We start from the raw sequence: 19,122 nt of genomic DNA on the forward strand, positions 1-19,122 counted from the left end.
TCATCCTTCTGAAGCAAAGGAGATGAAAATTGTAATACAAAAAATCATAAAATACCTGTTTCACTGTTTTTTTTCCTAAAGTTCCGAATTGTTAAAAGATCAAAAAAATCAATCCTAAAAATAAATGAAAAAATATTGACAAGGACAAAGTAATTTAAAAATATGAAAATTAAAATGTTCAACAAATAGAGCTTGAAAATTAAAAAAAATTAAAAAAAAAAACAAAATTTTATAAGGAAAAAATGCTTGTATCTTTAAAGCAAAGAGAGCTAAGGAATTAAAAATTCAAATATAAAAATCTTATTATTCAATATTGGATGGATACTTCACATAAATTGGTAAAGTTTAAAAAACCATCCTTAAAAAAATAAAAAACTATAAATTTTAAGGACAAAAACCTGTAAGACCAAAAAAGTTGGAAAACTAAATATTTGACAAAATACAAATTCTTTTGCGAAAGTCATTGCACAACTACTTGAGCTTTTTCAGAAGAAAACTTTATAAATCTTGAAAATTGAAAACACAAATCGGTCTAATAAAATCATTAAGAATCAATTTTGCCAAATGTTATATATCCTTTAAAATAAGAGTTAGAAAGATAAAAATTGGAGAATCGATAAAAGTCAAACATAAAAAACATTACAAACAAATTAATTTATAAGTATTGAAAGAAATTTTTATTACATACATTCTGTTATTAAATTTATTAAACACCTATTTTAGCTTCTTTTGCTAAAAAAAAAATTAAGATGGGAGATCAAACTTAAAAATTGAGATAAAAAGAATCACATTATATATTAGGAAATTTAAATACAAATTCTTCTAATAAAATCATTGAATTTACACGTTTTCTCAAAAAAAAATTAAAAGTTGATTAAGCAACCTAGAAAAAAATAAAATTAATTTTTGTAACAAAATAGGTAGACATTGGAACATTAAAAAAGGTTAAAGGTACAAAATGCCCATATATCATCTGACAAAGTTCTCTGGCAAATATGCCTTTTATTAAATACCTTAAGGCGTGTCAGCATAACATGACAGCGATACATCTAATCATACAAATTCTTCCTTGACCGTGCCTATAGTGAAACAATTAGAATTATTTCTTCCGCATTACTATTCTCTAGAAATAGCAAAATCTTATTGCCCATTGAACGTATGATTGATGTATCATTCAGTGAAATAGAGTTAAGGCAATTACCTTAGCAATGCTAATGCTTTCCACTCGAACTTCACCCGAACTGACAACGTTATTATTCAAACCTCGCGACTAATTTATATCTAACTTAAGCCTTATTTGTAGCTTAATTAATTACCCGACAACCCATTCAAGACCACTAACGAGCTTTTAGCGATTTTTTTTCCGAGCGGTACTAATAACGTATGACCGGACTACCAGGTATCCATGTTGCCAATTAAATCACTCATAAGGAAATGCTTAATAGTCTATTAAAAAGACAACATTATATCCACGAGATTATTTATTATCATTTAACAGAAACTGAAAATGGCCGGTTCTCATTAGCAATAAAAGAAACTGGGTGTCATATTTAATGTCTGCCGACAGATCTCGTTAATGCTTATAGACGGCTGGATCTTTTTTTTTAAATGTGTTTTTTGAAAAAGAATTTTGAGAAAATATTTGTTTATACTAAATATAGTGAATATATATCCCTTTAGTAAATATGTGCATAATTTTTTCTAAGCATCAAAAGTTCAGTTAAAGAAATTTCCAAAAATTAACTGTTAACATAAGCTGGGAAACAAATATCGACATTCTACTTTAACTGCCTTAAAAATAACGTGAACTACTTACAAAATTTTGCTTTAACAGCCTAACACATTTTGTTTTTGGTAATTTTTTTCAGGCAGTTGAAGTTCTTTTCGTAGTTAGAAAGGCGAAGAAATAAAAAGTCAATTCAACTGCCTGGAATAATTGAAAAATTTCGTTTAAGAAAATGGCTAAAAATTAACTGTTAAAAAAACTGGAAAACAAAAACTGACTTTTCTACTTTAACGGACTTAAAAATTACATAGAATTTTTTAATTCGCTTCTGGAATAAAAAATTGTTGCAACTGTTTGAAATAACCATTTCTTCAAGACAACCAAAGTCAAGACAGCTGATAATAATATTTATGACGAAATAAAAAATTAAAGCTGTATAACATCATATTTTCTTCCAGAGAGTTAAAATAAATCATAAAATAATTTAAGGAAAAACTACCTAAATTCAAAAATCAGTTCAACTGCATCGAATATTAAAAAATTACACTTCTAATAAAAAATCGTAATTTTTCCTGGATGAATGATGACATCAACTACATAGAGACATTGAAAAGCACAACAGTAATTTCTTCCAGGCAGTTGAACACTTACGTGCTCCTAGTTATGTTTCTTTTTTAATTAGCATATTTAAAGTTTAACTTTGTTTTCTTACTGTCGCAATTCTAGGTGCCTTCTAGTTATTTTATTTCTAGATCAACTTTGTTATTATTGTATGTGGTGAACAATGTGAAGTCTATACTAGTAGTTTTATTAGTAGACCTTCATCGTTCGCCTTCTTAGTTATTTTTTTGTCAAATTTATTTTTTATCCATCTTATCTATCATAATTCTACGTGCCTTTAGTCGATTTTCATTTTACTGCTAGATCAACATTGTTTCTTTATTATTATATGTGGCTTGTTCGCTTTTTTAATGTCCTAACATTACGTGCTCCTAGTTTTTAATTTTGACCTAAAAGGGTAATTTTTCCAACCAGAGTACTGCAAGCCTTTAAGTCATTATCCGATGAAACAAGGTTTATAGGAATTATTGTTGACCCCCTTTCTAATGGTTATTGACTCCAAACTATTAGAAAAAAATGATTTTTGCTTCGAAATCTAAAGGACAATCTCTCATTGGATATCTTCAAGTATCTGTGGTATGCCATCCTTGTTTATTCAACGAAGGGCTGTCAGAATAATGAGAATGGAAAATTTGGTATATACAATAAGAAAAATCTCTAAATTCATAACCCAGGAAGAAGTCCACGGAACACGATATAGGGAGGATCTTATTCCAATCTACTGGTGCCTAAGAGGTGTCAAACTTGTCCAGGATATTGAGCTATCCAATTTTTTATACGAATTTTAAGGTGCTAAATTACTGCAGATTTAAAAATTAAATAAAATACATTTTATTCGTTTAATGATTTTTAACACATTTTTAGATAAGCAATTTGAATTTGAAGTTCTACTCGTTGTTGGAATGGGTCTAATTCGTCTGCCTGAAATAAAAAAAGAATCATAAAGAAAATAAATAAAAAAATTAGTATTTTACCTGAAACTAAAAATAGACATTTATCTCTTAATTCAACTGCCTGGAATAAGTGAAAAATTGCCCTGAAAAGAGGAAACAAAAACTAACCTTTTTTTGACATATCTTCCATTAGCTGAAGTCAAATTATCAGTGGAAAAGAAATTAAATGGAAAATAGTAAAACAGGTTAAAATGTTTTAGAAAAATGACTTAATTTATTTAAGGCATTCATTTCTTAGATTAACAAATGACTTCGACTACATTGAACCTACTGAGAAAACTTCAATTCAACACTAACTAACTACTTAAAATAAATAGGCGTAGCGACAAATTTATTTGGAAAAATATATTTTTTTAAATAATCTCTCTTTAAAAAACTGAAAACTGCCTCGAAATAAATTAACAAAACACAAACCTATTTTGAATCTTTAAAACGTGAGTACGGTCCTTAGTGAGTACGAATTTAGCGAAATAAATTGCACAATATAATGGGAATAATTAAAACCGAATATTAGCATCCCTCGTTGAAGTTTTCGGCCCACGTTCCACTGATTCACAACCGATTGATGCGCTTCAATTGAACGTTATAAAGAGTGGGCAGATCTAAAAGAAACGACCCACCGGATACGAAAACAATACTTTGCTTAACAGCGGTTTTTTCGTTAAATTTTAGGTTCATTAGGTGTAATAAAAGAATTTCCTAAGCGGCAGAAGACTTGAATGATAATCAGTGATAAAAGTCATCTTTTAAATATGAAGAGAATGATGGCGATAATAATACTGATTGTAATAAAGAAGATTCAATTCAGCTGGAGTATAATTAAAGAAATGAAAAAAGATTTTCTGTATTGAAGTTTTAAGTTATAATAAAAATTAACCAATTGCTTAACTGCCTATAATGTGCCCCCTATCTGAAAAGAAGAAACATAAAATCCCTCAAAATGAGTAATAAAGAGATTTGAATTAGGAGATTAAAATAAATAATTTAGGCTTCACAATTTAGGCACAATTCTAAGAGGTTCTAAAGGAAACTGATGAAGAACTTAATCAGAAGAGGTAAAAAAAAGAAAGAATATTATGATAGTGATAATATTGATAATGACACAGGACATATCATATCTCCTGATCAAATAAATATCACATTGGATCTATTTTGATATTATCTGGACTTTATAAGTTCATTACGATCCTTCTTGATATTTGGGTTTCACGATAAAGATAAATACATGCCAAAATTGTCTTCATTTTATGGATACATTAATTTACGTGGAATTATATTTTTCTCACGTAACTTAAAATACTGCATCTAAAAATTAGGGCAAAAAAATTATCGATTTTCTTTTTGTGGATTTCGTGCAGGAAGGTCAACGATGGATCAATTTTTTTTTTCATCAGACAAATATTAAAAAAGTTCATCCTAGATGTCCACCAAATTTACGTGAATCTCCGGCAATCATATAACTGGTTAAGAAATTAGAAGAGCTAACATAAATATGCACAAGAAAGTGACGGAAACAGAACATCAACGCTATTCAGTGTAACATTAGGATTAGACAAGAAGACTTCTATCACCATTATTATTTGATCATAGTTTATTAATTTGATGATGGAATATGCAGGTTTTGTGTATCAAGATTCAAAACTGCTGTTGGCTTTTGCGGATGATTTAGATGCAGTGACTCATTCAGTAAGAGACATGTAAGAGGTTTTTTTTTGTCTAAAAGAAGAAGTAGGTAATTCGTTGATTCGTTGAGTGATTACATATAGCAGCTAAACCTGGACCCTCACTCAGCAGAAAATAAATAAGAATCTTATGAATAAAAGGAAAGCCTTTAGAGTGATCCAATAGAGATGAAACAGCAGCAAGTGGGAAAAATGCCATATTTCTAAATTGGTGGCAATGTATGGAGATGTAAACATAATCAGACACAAAAGTGAATCGAATAAGTCATGAGGTAAGATCGGAAATCCATAGATCGATAAAGACAGTATTCCTTGAGATGGTAGAAGATCAATGGGTAGACCGAGAAAAAGATGGAATATGCTGTTGCAGTAGATTTGTCTAAAATGGGAGTTTAGCAGTGTCAAGTGAGGCTTGGGATAGTAAGAGAGAGAGAGAGCAATAGAGGAGGATTTTCTTTTTCTTTTCTATAAAATCTGAACATCTCTGGATTGTGGTATTAAGGACCTAGATAGGAGATTGAGGTCAAATCAACTTAAGATATTACCAACCACTGAAACATTTTCCTATATTTAAAAGCCAACTGAAAATCCGTCCCTGGAAAATCTTAAAAAATGGGCCGTGCCCTTTATCAGGCTATTTAAAACACCTGAACCACAAAGGAAATCGAAAATTGCGTGTAATTTTTTCCGCACTAATATACATACATATTATCGGGTACAACTCTATAGGTGGTACTTTACATTCGAGTCATAATATATACCCACGAGGGCATCGATAATATGAATTTTTCGAAGGAATCATTTTATGATGTGTGTAATTAAAACTTATTTAATGACACACTCGTAAATGCAACCTTTAATTTAAGTAATAAAAGACTCACGATAAAGAATGCACTTAATAAAACTATCTCTAAACCGTGATTGGCCCGAGAATGAAACTTATGAATAAACATGGCCTAATAATAACGTCGTATCAGTGTAAATGTTGCTTGTTTACATGCATTTTATTGAACGACATAATATAATTCTGCCAGCGGGACGTTCTTGTTATATGATGTTGGTCTATGGGCATGTCATAATCTAACTTTATGCGATGACATGGCCACCACAGCGGGACATATGCCGACGTGTCGTTCCTGAGATTATTCCGGTTCATTAGGGACCTTATATTTATCGTTATGAGAAATTGAAAATTTTTGAGAGTGCTTTGAAGGCTCTTATGGGTTTTATGAGATGAAACATGGTTAAATTATTCACTGCGATTAATTTATTCACTATAATATAGTTCTGTTTTAAGGGGGGCTTTAATGGGGCATGAGTTAAACTGCTTGGCTTTTTTGTAAGTTTCTTCTAAACAGATGAAAAATAAATTTTCTTAATAGATTTACTTCGAGGACTAAGCAATGGCTTTAATTATTATCTCAAATAAATTACTGAAGACACTGCATTGAAAATAGTAATAATAATAATAATAATAATAATTTTTTCCAGGCAGATAAATTCCTCATAATCAATTCATTTCAAGCAGTTGAAAATTGCAAAAGTTAATACGTTTCAAATATTCTAATTAAAATACATAAAAAACGGTTTTAACACTTTTAAATAAATTGAGATAAATCATTAATGCTTATTGTGAAAAAATTTTCCAGGCAGATCAAAATCTCTTGTTTAATTTCTTTGATATAGTTAAATATGAAAAGGAAAATGCACGATATATAATAAATATAAATAAAATTAAAAAACTATTAAGCTGCCTGGAAAATATTTTTAAAGAAATAATTCAAATACCTGAAAATAGTAACAAAAACTCTATCGGGCAAATTAATTTTTCTTGTTCAATTTTTTCCAAATAACTAAAGATCAAAGAAAATATTTCCAAAAAAATCTAAATCAGGAAGTAACAACTATTTCCACTGCCTGAACAAGGTAAAAGAATGGTTCAAATTAACTAGACAAAATGTCGTTTCCAGGTTCCAGAGAAGCGGCTTTCACTTATGCCATAAGCAGCGCGGGTGTGACCTTCGCAATAACAGCGGCATGTGCCAGAGGTAACATCAGCGCATGCGGGTGCCAGGGCCCGAGCCGCTATAAGGAGCCAGCGCCCGAAGGTTGGAAATGGGGCGGGTGTAGCGTGGACATCGAGTACGGCACCAGGTTCGCTCGGAAGTTTATGGACGCCCGGGAGTTCGAAGGGGACGAGAGGAGTCTGATGAATTTGCATAACAATAAGGCTGGAAGAAAGGTTAGTTTTGAGGAAAGTGGTTTTTTCTTCCTAAAAGGGATGCTCATTTTTAAGATTTTTGACTTTAAAGTAAGTAGTCCTCTTGAAGATTTGACGTTATTTCTTGGACACCATGGCTGAAAATAGCAGATAATTCTGAAATGTTTGCTTACACCTTGAATGAATGTTTGGAAAAGATTTTCGTAATATCATACTTTTTACTTTACGAAAATAGTCCAAGGATCATTCGCTCATATTCCGAAATTTTTGCTTACAATTGTGGAAAAAGATACAAACTGTAGGAAGTTTGAAAAATGAAAGAAGAAAATTCATTTAGTTATTTAACCAGAAAATTATCAATACAGATTCTCCACGCGTATGATAGTTTGCCATAATACAGTCATCAAACGCTTACTAACATACATATCCTGGCATCTCTAAAATCTAAACCTGTCATTATCTTTACAGCTTTCCTCTCTACTCCGAATACCTTGTGTACCTGGGCTGTGTGGCCCCATACCAGAATGGCATAGGAGAGATGTACATGAAATATGCAGTTTTTAAGATATCAATCAAGACATTCGTTATAAAACTTTTTGAACGCAAAAAATGGTTAGCACTCTTAAAAGAAAACCATAATGAGAATAAATAAATAATGGCTTTACTTAACCTATTTAAAAAATTTAAGCAAAATTATTTTAGATAGCACAACAGAAAGAAAAAACAGTAACATTTATAATGGTAACACTAATAGTAATATAAAAATAAACATATACACCCATTGGTCCATAAATATCAAAAATTATAAAATAAGAAATACCTACTGACAATGTAGCTATTCTGTTTCGTTAACAAATGCAGCTTTAGTTTTTTCTTGAAACCCGCTACTGACATTTCTTTTATAGGATTCGGAACAAGGTCATTGTAAATTGCCACAGCATTATTATACAGAAAACTATGACGAAAGAAGGCTGTTTAATATCTAGGAATTGACACGTTACTTATAAATCTTAGATTTGCTTCCTGTTAATTTTTCTGAGAAGTAAGTTTTTCGCGGAGGTAGGGAGGAGTAGACGACGCTAGCAGTCTATGCACAAAAACCGCCAATTGCAAAGAGAATAGATTTTGCATGCGCATACTTTCTTAGTCCATAAATAAATCTGCAGCATTGATTTTACAGTTTTTGCAAACGGTACGCAGTGATTTTGTCGTAAACATGGAAAACAAACAATATTGCAGTAATTCATAATAGGTAATACTAAAAACTCACACAGTACTTTCTTTACTTTAAAATTAATTATATTTCTGTTTGCATACGATGGCTTTAAAGAATAGTATGACTTTTTAATGACATTAGAAACGTGAAACTTAGAACGCAATTCATCATCCAAAAGCAATCCAATATTTTTTGCACATTCAACCATACTTGCAATGCAAATCTTTTTTTGTTCTTAGAAGTAAAGCCCATAACACAACACTTTAAAAGATTGGGTTTTAAATTATTTTGAGAGGAAAAGAAGGAAATTCTGGAAAGATCGTCGTTTATTTTATTTGGTGCCTCTAATACAGATTCAGCTTTAAAAAAAAAGATAAATTTGCATATCATCTACGTATATCCCCTAGATCTGGCAGTATTTTACAACTTTAAACAAATCAGAAACATACATCAGAAATAAGAGAGGTCCCAAAACAGATTCCTGAGGTACTTTAGACGTTATATATTTGGTATTTGAAAAAGTGTGATCTTCCAAGACCACCATTTGCCTTCTGTTGGATAAGTAGGATCTAAAAAAACATTTGAGAATCATTATCAAAGCTAAAAGCAAACGATGATTTAAGGTGTCATATGCTTTGAAAAAGTCAAGCATTATAAGTGCTGTGGAGTCACCTTTATCCATTGCAGAAATTATTTCTTGGGTAACGTTTAGTGAGATAGATGTTGCGCTATGTTGTTTTCTAAACCCAGATTGCTTATGCGAAATATTATTATTGGAGGTGAGAAAGTCATAAATTTGCGGCTGTATAAACTTTTCCAAAACTTTAGCGATGACCGGGATAATTGAAATTGGTCTAAGGTCGCAGAAATTAGTTGGATTAATAATTTTAGCCAAAGGTGTTAAGAGAGGAATTTTCCACATACCAGGGAAATATCCGGTTTTTAGGCAACAGTTTATAATATGCGTAATATTTAAGATAGCTTTGGAATATAGTGTTGCAACATTGACGCTGATATTGAATCAGAACCATGTGCAAGATTATTTTAGAAGTTTCCTCAACTTTGGCTAATCGAAATGAAAAATTTAGATCATGCTTAAACTGCTTGTTCTGAAAATTAGCAACTTCTTCCGGGCAATTACCTAACGGGCTATAAATTGAAGTAAAATAGTCATTAATTTTGTTTTGATCTCGGAGAGTTAAAAAAATAGAACGATTAAGGACATTTTTTAGACTTAGATTATTAATAGCTCTTCATAACTGTCCTACTATCTCTGATGTTCTGATGAAATTGCAGATAATTTCTTTTTTCTCGCCTAATCATTCCCACCACAAGATTACGCATCTGTCTAGGATATGCCCAATCCACCAAATTTTTAGACTTGACAATGCTTTATTTTATAAAATGCTGCACATTTGCACTTATCCACAAAGTATAAGACTTAGACCTTTTTGACGTCGTAAAGGGTGCATGTCTATTAAATAATGAGCAAATATTACTAGTAAGATACTGAATTTCTTCGTCTAGATTATTGATATAGTATACTATATTGATATACACCACACATTTTGTTTTAAGAATTTATTCACGGCACTTTTGAGTAACATCTATCTTATTTTAATAAGATTCTCCTGTAACACGACACCCGTATTTATGTTTTCGGTTCATTAACAATAAAGATTTTTTGTTTACATCGTAAATTTTTACCAAGACAATGTTAATTCCTAAATACTTAAAAAATTGTATATATGGTGATGACAAAACTTAGGTACAAGTAAGCGACAAATAAAAAAGATCCTTGTAGAAAGGAAATTTGTATTGATGCCTCGCTAAAGGGTTGGGGAGCCTGTTGTGAATCACATAAAAAATTAACGAGTTTTGGAATTCTTTAGAACAAGATTTTCATAAAATTATTAGGAGTTATAGATGATGGACATGTTACATGCCCGAAACATGTAGGATTAATATTTTCAATCAATTTAGTGAAGGATGACCGAAGTATCTTTAGTTACCTATTAGGAGTTAGTTGCAATTTACCAAAGATTTTAAAAATTGCAGTAGTTTACTTAGATGATTACATTATGGGCAGTATTGGCATGACTCTTCAATGTTTTGATGCATACATGAGATGAGATTTCCTTACAACATAAATGTTAGTACTGATTACACTAATAAGCAATACAGTGCATAAAGTTGATTCTGTTTCAATATTTTCCTTCTTATTAAATAAACATATATGTCAACAATCTTGGATTTCTTGTTACATTAAAAATATGTTTGTTCCATTTTAAGAATGAATTAACTGTTACGCCCAAATATTTCACTTCATCTTTGTCATGTGGTTGGTTTTTTCTCAAATATATTATCTATGGTTTTTTTAATGCCATAAGTTGAACATTCTTCATCATTCTATAAAAATAATTTTATAAAATTCATATTCGAATCATTTTATAAAAATAATTTACAATACCGAACTGCCTGAAAGTTGGAGGAATGAAAAAGTATATATGAAATGTTAACTTTTTATTGCAACAATTCCCTTACATCTAGGAGATAGGTTTCTACAACTGGTGCCACTAAAGCCCTTATCAAGTAAAACAAGTCCATTGCATCCATCCTATGTTGATACTGTAAATAAAATGCATTAATTTTCTCATCAGTCATTATTAGATCAAGGTTTAACCTTGCAGAGGCTTTCCTCACATATTCAGCAAAATTTTCACAAGAACACACATTTTCTGAACCTCTCCACTTTTCTATTATTGCAATTTTTGGCCTTCTAGTCAATTAAAACTTAAAGCAATGATCTGTTAAAAATTGTTTTACTAGGTCTCTCCTTTTTGCTTAAAATTCTCTCTACTCACTGAGCTACTATCATTCTGGCTCCCCTTTCAATATAACACTGTTTATTTATCAAAAATTAACTTAAAGGAAACCCAATGTTTATATCTTGATCAGAAACAACCTATAGCAAACCTACAATAAAAATTGTTTTAATATCAATATGCACTAGTTTTAGTAACGTTTGCAGAACAATTTGGCAATGGTGTGAGATACAGAATCTTCGAGTTCAAAGGACGCTGTATTTCCACGCCTAGTATACAAGGTGTCTACTATAAAAACCGCCAAACTTTAGAGGTGATTAAACAAGTCATTTGCAACAAAAAAGTCGCATAACATTTTTTCGAAAAGTTGTTAGTTCTTCTGGTATTGTGATTTTATCAAATTTCTTTGTTTTTTTTTTCATATAAACAAGAATATATCCGTTATTCTTACCACCACATAAAGTTTAGAGATATTATCTGAAAGAGAACTAAATTTGCTATAAGATGGGTATACTTAAGGTTTTGAGTAATTTTATGTACCGGGTGCTATCAGAAGTTAAATATAACATTTGGGAAATATGCAAAAATAGTCGTTTTTTTAAAATTTGGTAAATAGAAACATGGTTTTTTTCAGCAAAAACTACTGCATTTAATATCCTTTGCAATGATATACTTACTTTTGTGATAGCTATTTGTTTTCACAGCACTATCCTGGGCAAAAAAAAGAAAACCACAAAAATTGAAAATTTTTAAATTTTATATTTCTTGATTGACCAAAATTAAAAAATCAAAATTTCATTAAACAAACATAAAATTATAACAATTGTTCAAAATGTCTTCCCTCTTGTTCAATACATTTGATTCATCTTCTTTTGGCACTATCAACAGCCCAACGCGTTTTTGTCGCATTTTATTGCACACACTAAATCGATTAATTAGTTCGTCTCGAGTATTAATGTTAATACTATGAACATTAGATTTTAACGTGCCCCAGACATAAAAGTCAGGGCTTCTGGGCGGCCATCTTACCGTACCGTATCTTCTGATCCATTTCACCCCAAAGCATTGATTCAAGGAATTTTGCACAATTCTGCCATTATGGGCTGGACAGCCGTCCATTTGAAACCAAAGTTCCTGTCTAGCGGCCAAGGGGATTTCTTCCAGAAGTTAACAAGGTCATTATTTAATAAATTTGAAAACTCATTGGAACTGAGCCGATCAGGAAGTATTACTGGCCCGAAAAGGTGACCTCTCATTAATCCTATCCATACGTTGACCCTTATCATATACTGAAAATGTGAAACAACAGTCGTTCTCCGGCTCTTGTAAATGTTGCTTCATCTGTCCAAAATATTTGATTTATTCACCACTCTTGCAACTTATTCAAGTACCACGTACAGAATTGAAGCCTCACCTCACCATTCACTGGCAATAAATCCTGAACTTTTTTCAAATGAAACGGATGCAAATTAGGCGAGTACTTCTAGATCTATTTTCTGTAACAGCTCTCATAATCGCAGGTTCTTGTCTCCAGCGTTGCCCATTTTGACCACCTTCTCTAATCCGCAAACCTCGAAAGGAACCAGCTTCCCCACAGCGTCTGAACACGTCTGCAAATATACTTCTATGGGGTTGCCGTCTATTAGAAAAACGAAGCGCATACTCCCTTGCTGCCTCCCGCGAGTTTCCATTTGCGACACCGTAAATAATTAAGATGTCCCGATATTCAATGTTTGTGAAACTAGGCATTATTTTTTTAAGCACGTTTAAATCAAATTACTTATTTAACTACTTTAAGTTGAAGTGAAAACTTAATGACAGTTCTTGTCAAATTGTAAATATTTATGCTTTTGCTTTAAAATCAAGTAATACATGGTTTGTGAATTTCCTTCTTTTGCGGATTCATTGCCATTTACAAAAGAAGGAAAACCTGCCTTTTTTCTTAAAGAATGAATATCGCGATATGTTATTTGTTTACGGCTTCTCTAATGGAAATTTGTGGGGTTGTTGTGTTAGGGAAGATAGATCTACAAATACATACTCACCGCATTGGTGCTCAAAAGATCAAGAAATATAGAATTTAAAAATTTTCAATTTTTGTGGTTTTCTTTCTTTTGCCCATGATATTGCTGTGAAAACAAATAGCTATCACAAAAATGAGTATATCATTGGAAAGCATATTAAACGCAGTAGTTTTTTCTGAAAAAAAAACATGTCCCTATTTACCAAATTTTAGAAAAACGACAACGAAGAAGATATCACTTAATTTGCACCTTTCCCAAATGTTACATTTAACTTCTGATAAAACCCGGTACATAAAATTACTTAAAACCTTAAATATACCCATCTTATAGCAAATTTAGTTCTCTTTCAGATGGTATATCTAAATTTTATGTGGTGGTAAGAATAACGGAGATGTTCTTGTTTATATAAAAAAAAACAAAGAAATTTGATAAAATCAAAAAATGTTAAATATCAGAAGAACTAAGAACTTTTCGACAAAATGTTATGCGACTTTTTGTTGCAAATGACTTGTATAATCACCTTTTAAAGTTTGGCGGTTTTTATAGTAGATACCCTGTATATGTTTTATAAACATAGACACTAAATATCCCTTAAATGAAAAATACATACACAGAGTATGTATGGCCTAATCAACCTTGACACCTCAAATTTATGAATATGATATGTAAATTTCCACACCCCATTTAGGATCTATTGAATTAAAACCGTAAATGTTGGTATTCGAGACCTGTTGATAAATTTGTATAAAATACATTTGCTATAATATAAATAAATCTGATATTTTTGTATTTCTTTTAACTTGTTTTATTGCATCGCATAAATCAATTTAACAATTACAGTTCGAAATATGAGCTCAAATAATTCAGATTGTCCTTCCTTACATCAGGTCAAAAACAATCTTAGCTTTCCTTGCTTGAACTGCTAAAGTGACTTGAAGATGAGATCGTTCTCTCGGGTACCACTACTAAAAACTGGCTATAAATAAAAATATAAACTCGATCCACTTTATCTAAAATTACTATCCTAGGTAATAGTTGTTGTTACCAATTAGCATTTTTGTACCATGGTCCCTCATACAACAATAAATCTGCATAGTTAAGTATATGGTACGACAAGTGGGTACCACTTTACAATACACAAGAAAAACCACCAAAATGATATATAATGTTACAACTTAACAGTACTGCTGGCGTGTTACAGAGTATCACCCGGGGGCGCCCAAGGAGCGTTATTATTCGCCTTTTTTATAGCATTACAACAATTTCTTGATTTATATGCATATGTTCGTGACAAATAGTTTGGCCGCAGGCCTTGCGTGTCTACTGTTAACATGGAACGTAAGGGACATACGCATTTTTTGTTTTGTTTTTGATTTATACGCCTAAGGTTTACAGTTTTACTTTAGATCTATGAAGATGTAAACGTTGATGGTAAAAAAAAATGTTCTCTTTTAAAGTAGAATAATGATTTTGGTTTTTTCTGGCCTTTGCAATCACCTTTTTAGATATTAGGAACTAAAGTAGAAGTCCCATTTTTTAAAAAAAAATTTCAGGTAGTTGAAGCCAGTTTTATAAAATTCTGGATATAAAAACTAAATTTTACATGAAACTACATTTTTGCTAATTTGTATAGAATCTATTCTGTCTGAAAAAAATATATTTAAGGCTGTTTTTGAGCCCTGTATGACGAACATAATTTTCTGTTTTATCCAGGCAGTTGAATCCAGTTTTTTAAACTATAAGCTTTAAAAAGCAGATTTTTAGAATAAACTAAATTTGCCTGATTTTTTTAAAAATAATTATTGGAAACACGATGCACTTCTAAATTTCTGTGTGTTTCCATTAAAAAAATGTGCATATATTTAGTTCGCAAGAAATAAAATTTTAGTGTTTAAACAGTATTATACTTATAAGCTAATAAATTGTACCCAATATAATCTAATTACATTAACATAAAGAAGAACAACGATAAATATAAAAGAGTAAAGTAGAAAAGGAAAAAACAGCCAAAGCAGAATTACAGACTGTTTAACCTAAAAAATTAAAAACAGAATCCAGGACTTAATTTAACACTTAATTTTGAAATAGAGTTTTTTTTTTAATTCAAGAGGCGTAATATTGTAAATTTTTGATGCTATCTAAAAACCAGTGATAATATAGTGAATAAAAAGGTTATTATAGACAAAGGACATCCTATTTCTCTAACAACTTGGGGTCTATTTTTACTAATTTTGAAATTAATATAATTTTTTGTTTGGTCCAGGCAGTTCAAGCCAGTTTTTTAGACTTTAAGATTAAGAAAGCAGATTTTGTGAATAACAACTTAATTCTCCCTGTTTTTAATATGATTCTTCATGAAAAAAAAAGACTTAAGGTGCTTAAATCTCGAGTAAAATGCTTTTTTTACATAGTTCAAGTCACTTTTAAACCCTTTAAGGTAAATACAATAAGGTAAGGTAAATAAATTTGTAGGCTTCACACTATAATAAATAGAATTATTTAAAAAAAAAATAATATTTTATGTTTCGAATATGAGTGTAAATATAATTAAAGGAGGCAAAATTTCAGGTAGCAAAGCCTCTTTTTAAAACTTTTTTAGGCACTTAAAGTAATTTTTAAACAGTTTATTGTAGATTAAAATATTTGGTCTCTTCCAGGCACTTGAAGCAATTTTTTTAAACTTCAGGCTTTCTGATTTTAATGTGTGTGTATAAATAAGACCAAAAGAAGCAAAATTTCATACGGTATACTATTTTCATCATCTAACCGAATAAAGTTGTAATAGGACCTTTATATTGGCCATTAAGGCCTGAAATTATTATAATTTTTTTAATCTAATATGACTTTCTCGTTAACCTAGAAGAAATGCTATTACTAGAAAGATCTTTTTTTTCTGGATTTTTAAAAATATTCCTTTTTTAATTGCCTAGGAGAAATATTCAATTTTTCGAGTATTTTTTAAAAAAATCCAGAAGTTTTTACTTCTTCATCTTCAACTACCTGGAAAATACAGATAAATTTAAGATATCTTCCAGGCACTCAAACGAACACCGGGAAAAAGTTCTTTTTTCTAGACAGGAATTAACCACTTTCTTCCTCAACTGGCCTGTAAGAAATATACAAATTCCTTTCTTCCAGGAAAGATCCTTCTTCGATAGTACTCAAAAAAATATATAATAAGAATCATTTTCCCACCTCAACTGTCTGGAAGAAACATCCAACTTCTCCTTATTTAAGTAGTTGACAAGAAAAATATCCTGGTGGTTTTGCACTACTTGATCAACCTAAATAGGCCTTAAGTCTGACCAAAAAGGGTTGTACTTAGATTCTAGGCATTTTAAACGTTTTATATTATTCATTCTTATAATTTTTTTTAGAGAAATGTACAGAGACTTCTTTGTTGAAAACTTTTTTATGAATTAAAATATTTGGTTTCTTCCAGGCACTTAAATCTAGCGTTTTAAACTTTGGGGTTTAGAAAGCGGATTTTTATAAGAAACTAATTTTTCTTTATTTCCAGGATATTCTGCCTGATTTTTCTTTAACATTTCAGGCAACTAAATCTCTTATTCTGTCTCGTTTAGACAGTTCAACCCAATTTTTTAGACTTTAGCTTTTTCCTATTTCCAGTAAGAATTTGCCTCAAATTTTTTTTCACGCTAATAAACCTCATGTTAAAGTAATTTTAAAAACTTTCAAAGTAGACCGAAGCTCAAGAAAGCAGATTTTGAAAAAAAGTTAAATATATTCCCTATTGCAGGTTTATACGGTAAAGGACCATACCAGAGAACATGCAAAACCATCTCCCACAATTCCAATACCATTCATACCACCCAAGAGGAACCTTAATTAATTTAAAAATTACCAAAAAAAAAATACAATAAACCCTCGGTCATAATGCGTTTGCATTCATTCAGATAACAGCGTAAAAACGAGAATTAAGAGAGGAACGTTGCGTTTTTTGGCAGGGGGCGGGCATATCACTCAACAATGGCTTGTCAATTAAAGACTTTTTGGGCTGGCAGGGTCGTGAGAACCATTCGATGGGTTTCTTGAACTTGTTCTTTCTCATTTTTACTATGGAAAGAAATTTAATAATGCCCTATACCGATTAATATGTATACTAATAAAATCAACACACTTACCTGACATTTTGGCGAATGCGCATTTGAAAACTCTCTTTCCCGATCGATGTGTATAATATTGATGAGTAATATTACCTGATATTTTGATGAATTAAATAATATTTTCTTTTATTTCGATTACAGATAGTCAAACTAAATTTACAACTAGAATGTAAGTGCCACGGAGTATCAGGGAGTTGTACGATGAAAACCTGTTGGAAAACTTTACCGACATTTAGGCAAATAGGTGACGCCTTAATGGAGAAGTACTATAGAGCAAGGTAATCACTAATAATTTCACCTATAAGTATATAATCATGTATGTGACTATAGGCCAGTGGTAGCAGTTTCTCAAGGCCCCAATCCAAGAAACGTTCACATGCGGAGGCACCGTAAACCCCACCATTTGGTGCTTACCAAAGGTAAGTTGCCCACCAAGAAAACCCCGAAGAAGGCGGAGCTGATATTTTTGCAAATGTCTCCGAATTATTGCGAAAGGGACGTGACGACGGGAAGTATGGGAACAGTTGGGAGATCGTGCAATCGAACGTCAAGAGGTAAGAAAAATTTACATACTTGAATTCCAAGGATATTTGCCTATGCAATAAATTTTTTTCCCATTGTTTCTAGGTACCGATGGTTGTGACCTAATGTGCTGCGGCAGAGGATACAACACCCACCAATACATAAAAACCACCCAATGCAGATGCAAGTTCCACTGGTGCTGTAGGGTGGAATGTGACACTTGTAGTGAAAAAACAGAAGAATACACTTGCAAATAAACAAATTATCATTTAAATAATGACATTTTTGCTAAGCAGATAAAAGAATCTCATGAAAGTATTAAAACTGTTTGCGTCCAGGTTTCACAAATCAACAAAGCACAGAACGTATTTGTGATTTTATTTTTATTTTGTAGCTATTTTAATATTTATTTGTTGTAAATAATATAATAATAGACAATAAACAGTATTCGTATGAACTTAAGTAATCATCAGCATTATTGACAATGTAGAGTTAAGTAAGATTAATATTGTTTGTATATTTTAATCGTTTAGTTTAGTTGAATTATTGTTTAATGTACATACGTATGGGCAGAAGAAGGAAACGTGTATGATATAGCAATATAATGTGAGATATTTTAAATTAATATAATAAAAAATATTATAAATTATATTGTTATTATTTACATATGAAAGTCATATTGTAAATTTCTTTTCTATCTTCCAGGCTTTTAAAGTACTTAACTTAAATAACTTCAAATTTGCTCTAAAATTTAATTTTTTTTTCAATCAAGCTTAATTTACGCTAAAAACTGAGAAATAAATTTCAAGCCTCTGAAATATATTTTGTATGCTTTCCAGTGAATCGACGAAAGCCATCCAATTTTTAACAAACTAATTAATTAATTAATTTCTCGTTAATGTTTTTTGAATGGATATGAAGCCAACCAATCAGGCTTTACCAGTTTACATGATAAGGTTAAAGAACAACGAGTAATGCCAGTGAGTAGTCGATCTAATTTCGCTTAATATCATCAAACAGCGCGTGCGGTCAAATCAGTGACGTAGAATTTCAGAATAAAAAAAAGGAATAAAATTGATCATTGATCCATGGTATAATTTTGATAAATTATGGAAAGATGTAAAAGCTCGTTAAGTTCGATTTTTTGTTTTTTTTGTTTTATTTTGTTATTATCAGTTTAAGGATCATAGACACTGAATTTTTTA

At 30.9% G+C, this 19,122-nt stretch overlaps 1 protein-coding gene across 4 annotated transcripts in view; it reads left to right on the top strand.

Annotated features, from left to right (window-relative positions):
* The window catches only part of LOC126743017 (protein Wnt-7b), a 95,375-nt gene extending 76,809 nt beyond the window's left edge, over positions 1-18,566 (top strand). For all 4 annotated transcript variants that reach the window (XM_050449936.1, XM_050449938.1, XM_050449940.1 and 1 more), the window contains 4 exons: positions 6,953-7,224; positions 17,537-17,673; positions 17,726-17,949; positions 18,023-18,566. In XM_050449936.1, the coding sequence (XP_050305893.1) occupies positions 6,953-7,224; positions 17,537-17,673; positions 17,726-17,949; positions 18,023-18,174 (785 nt within the window). In that variant the 3' untranslated portion in view covers positions 18,175-18,566. The remainder of the gene's footprint in view (positions 1-6,952; positions 7,225-17,536; positions 17,674-17,725; positions 17,950-18,022) is intronic.
* Positions 18,567-19,122: the final 556 nt, after the last annotated feature.

This window comes from Anthonomus grandis, chromosome 12, assembly GCF_022605725.1.
Source record: "Anthonomus grandis grandis chromosome 12, icAntGran1.3, whole genome shotgun sequence".
Lineage (NCBI taxonomy): Eukaryota > Metazoa > Arthropoda > Insecta > Coleoptera > Curculionidae > Anthonomus > Anthonomus grandis.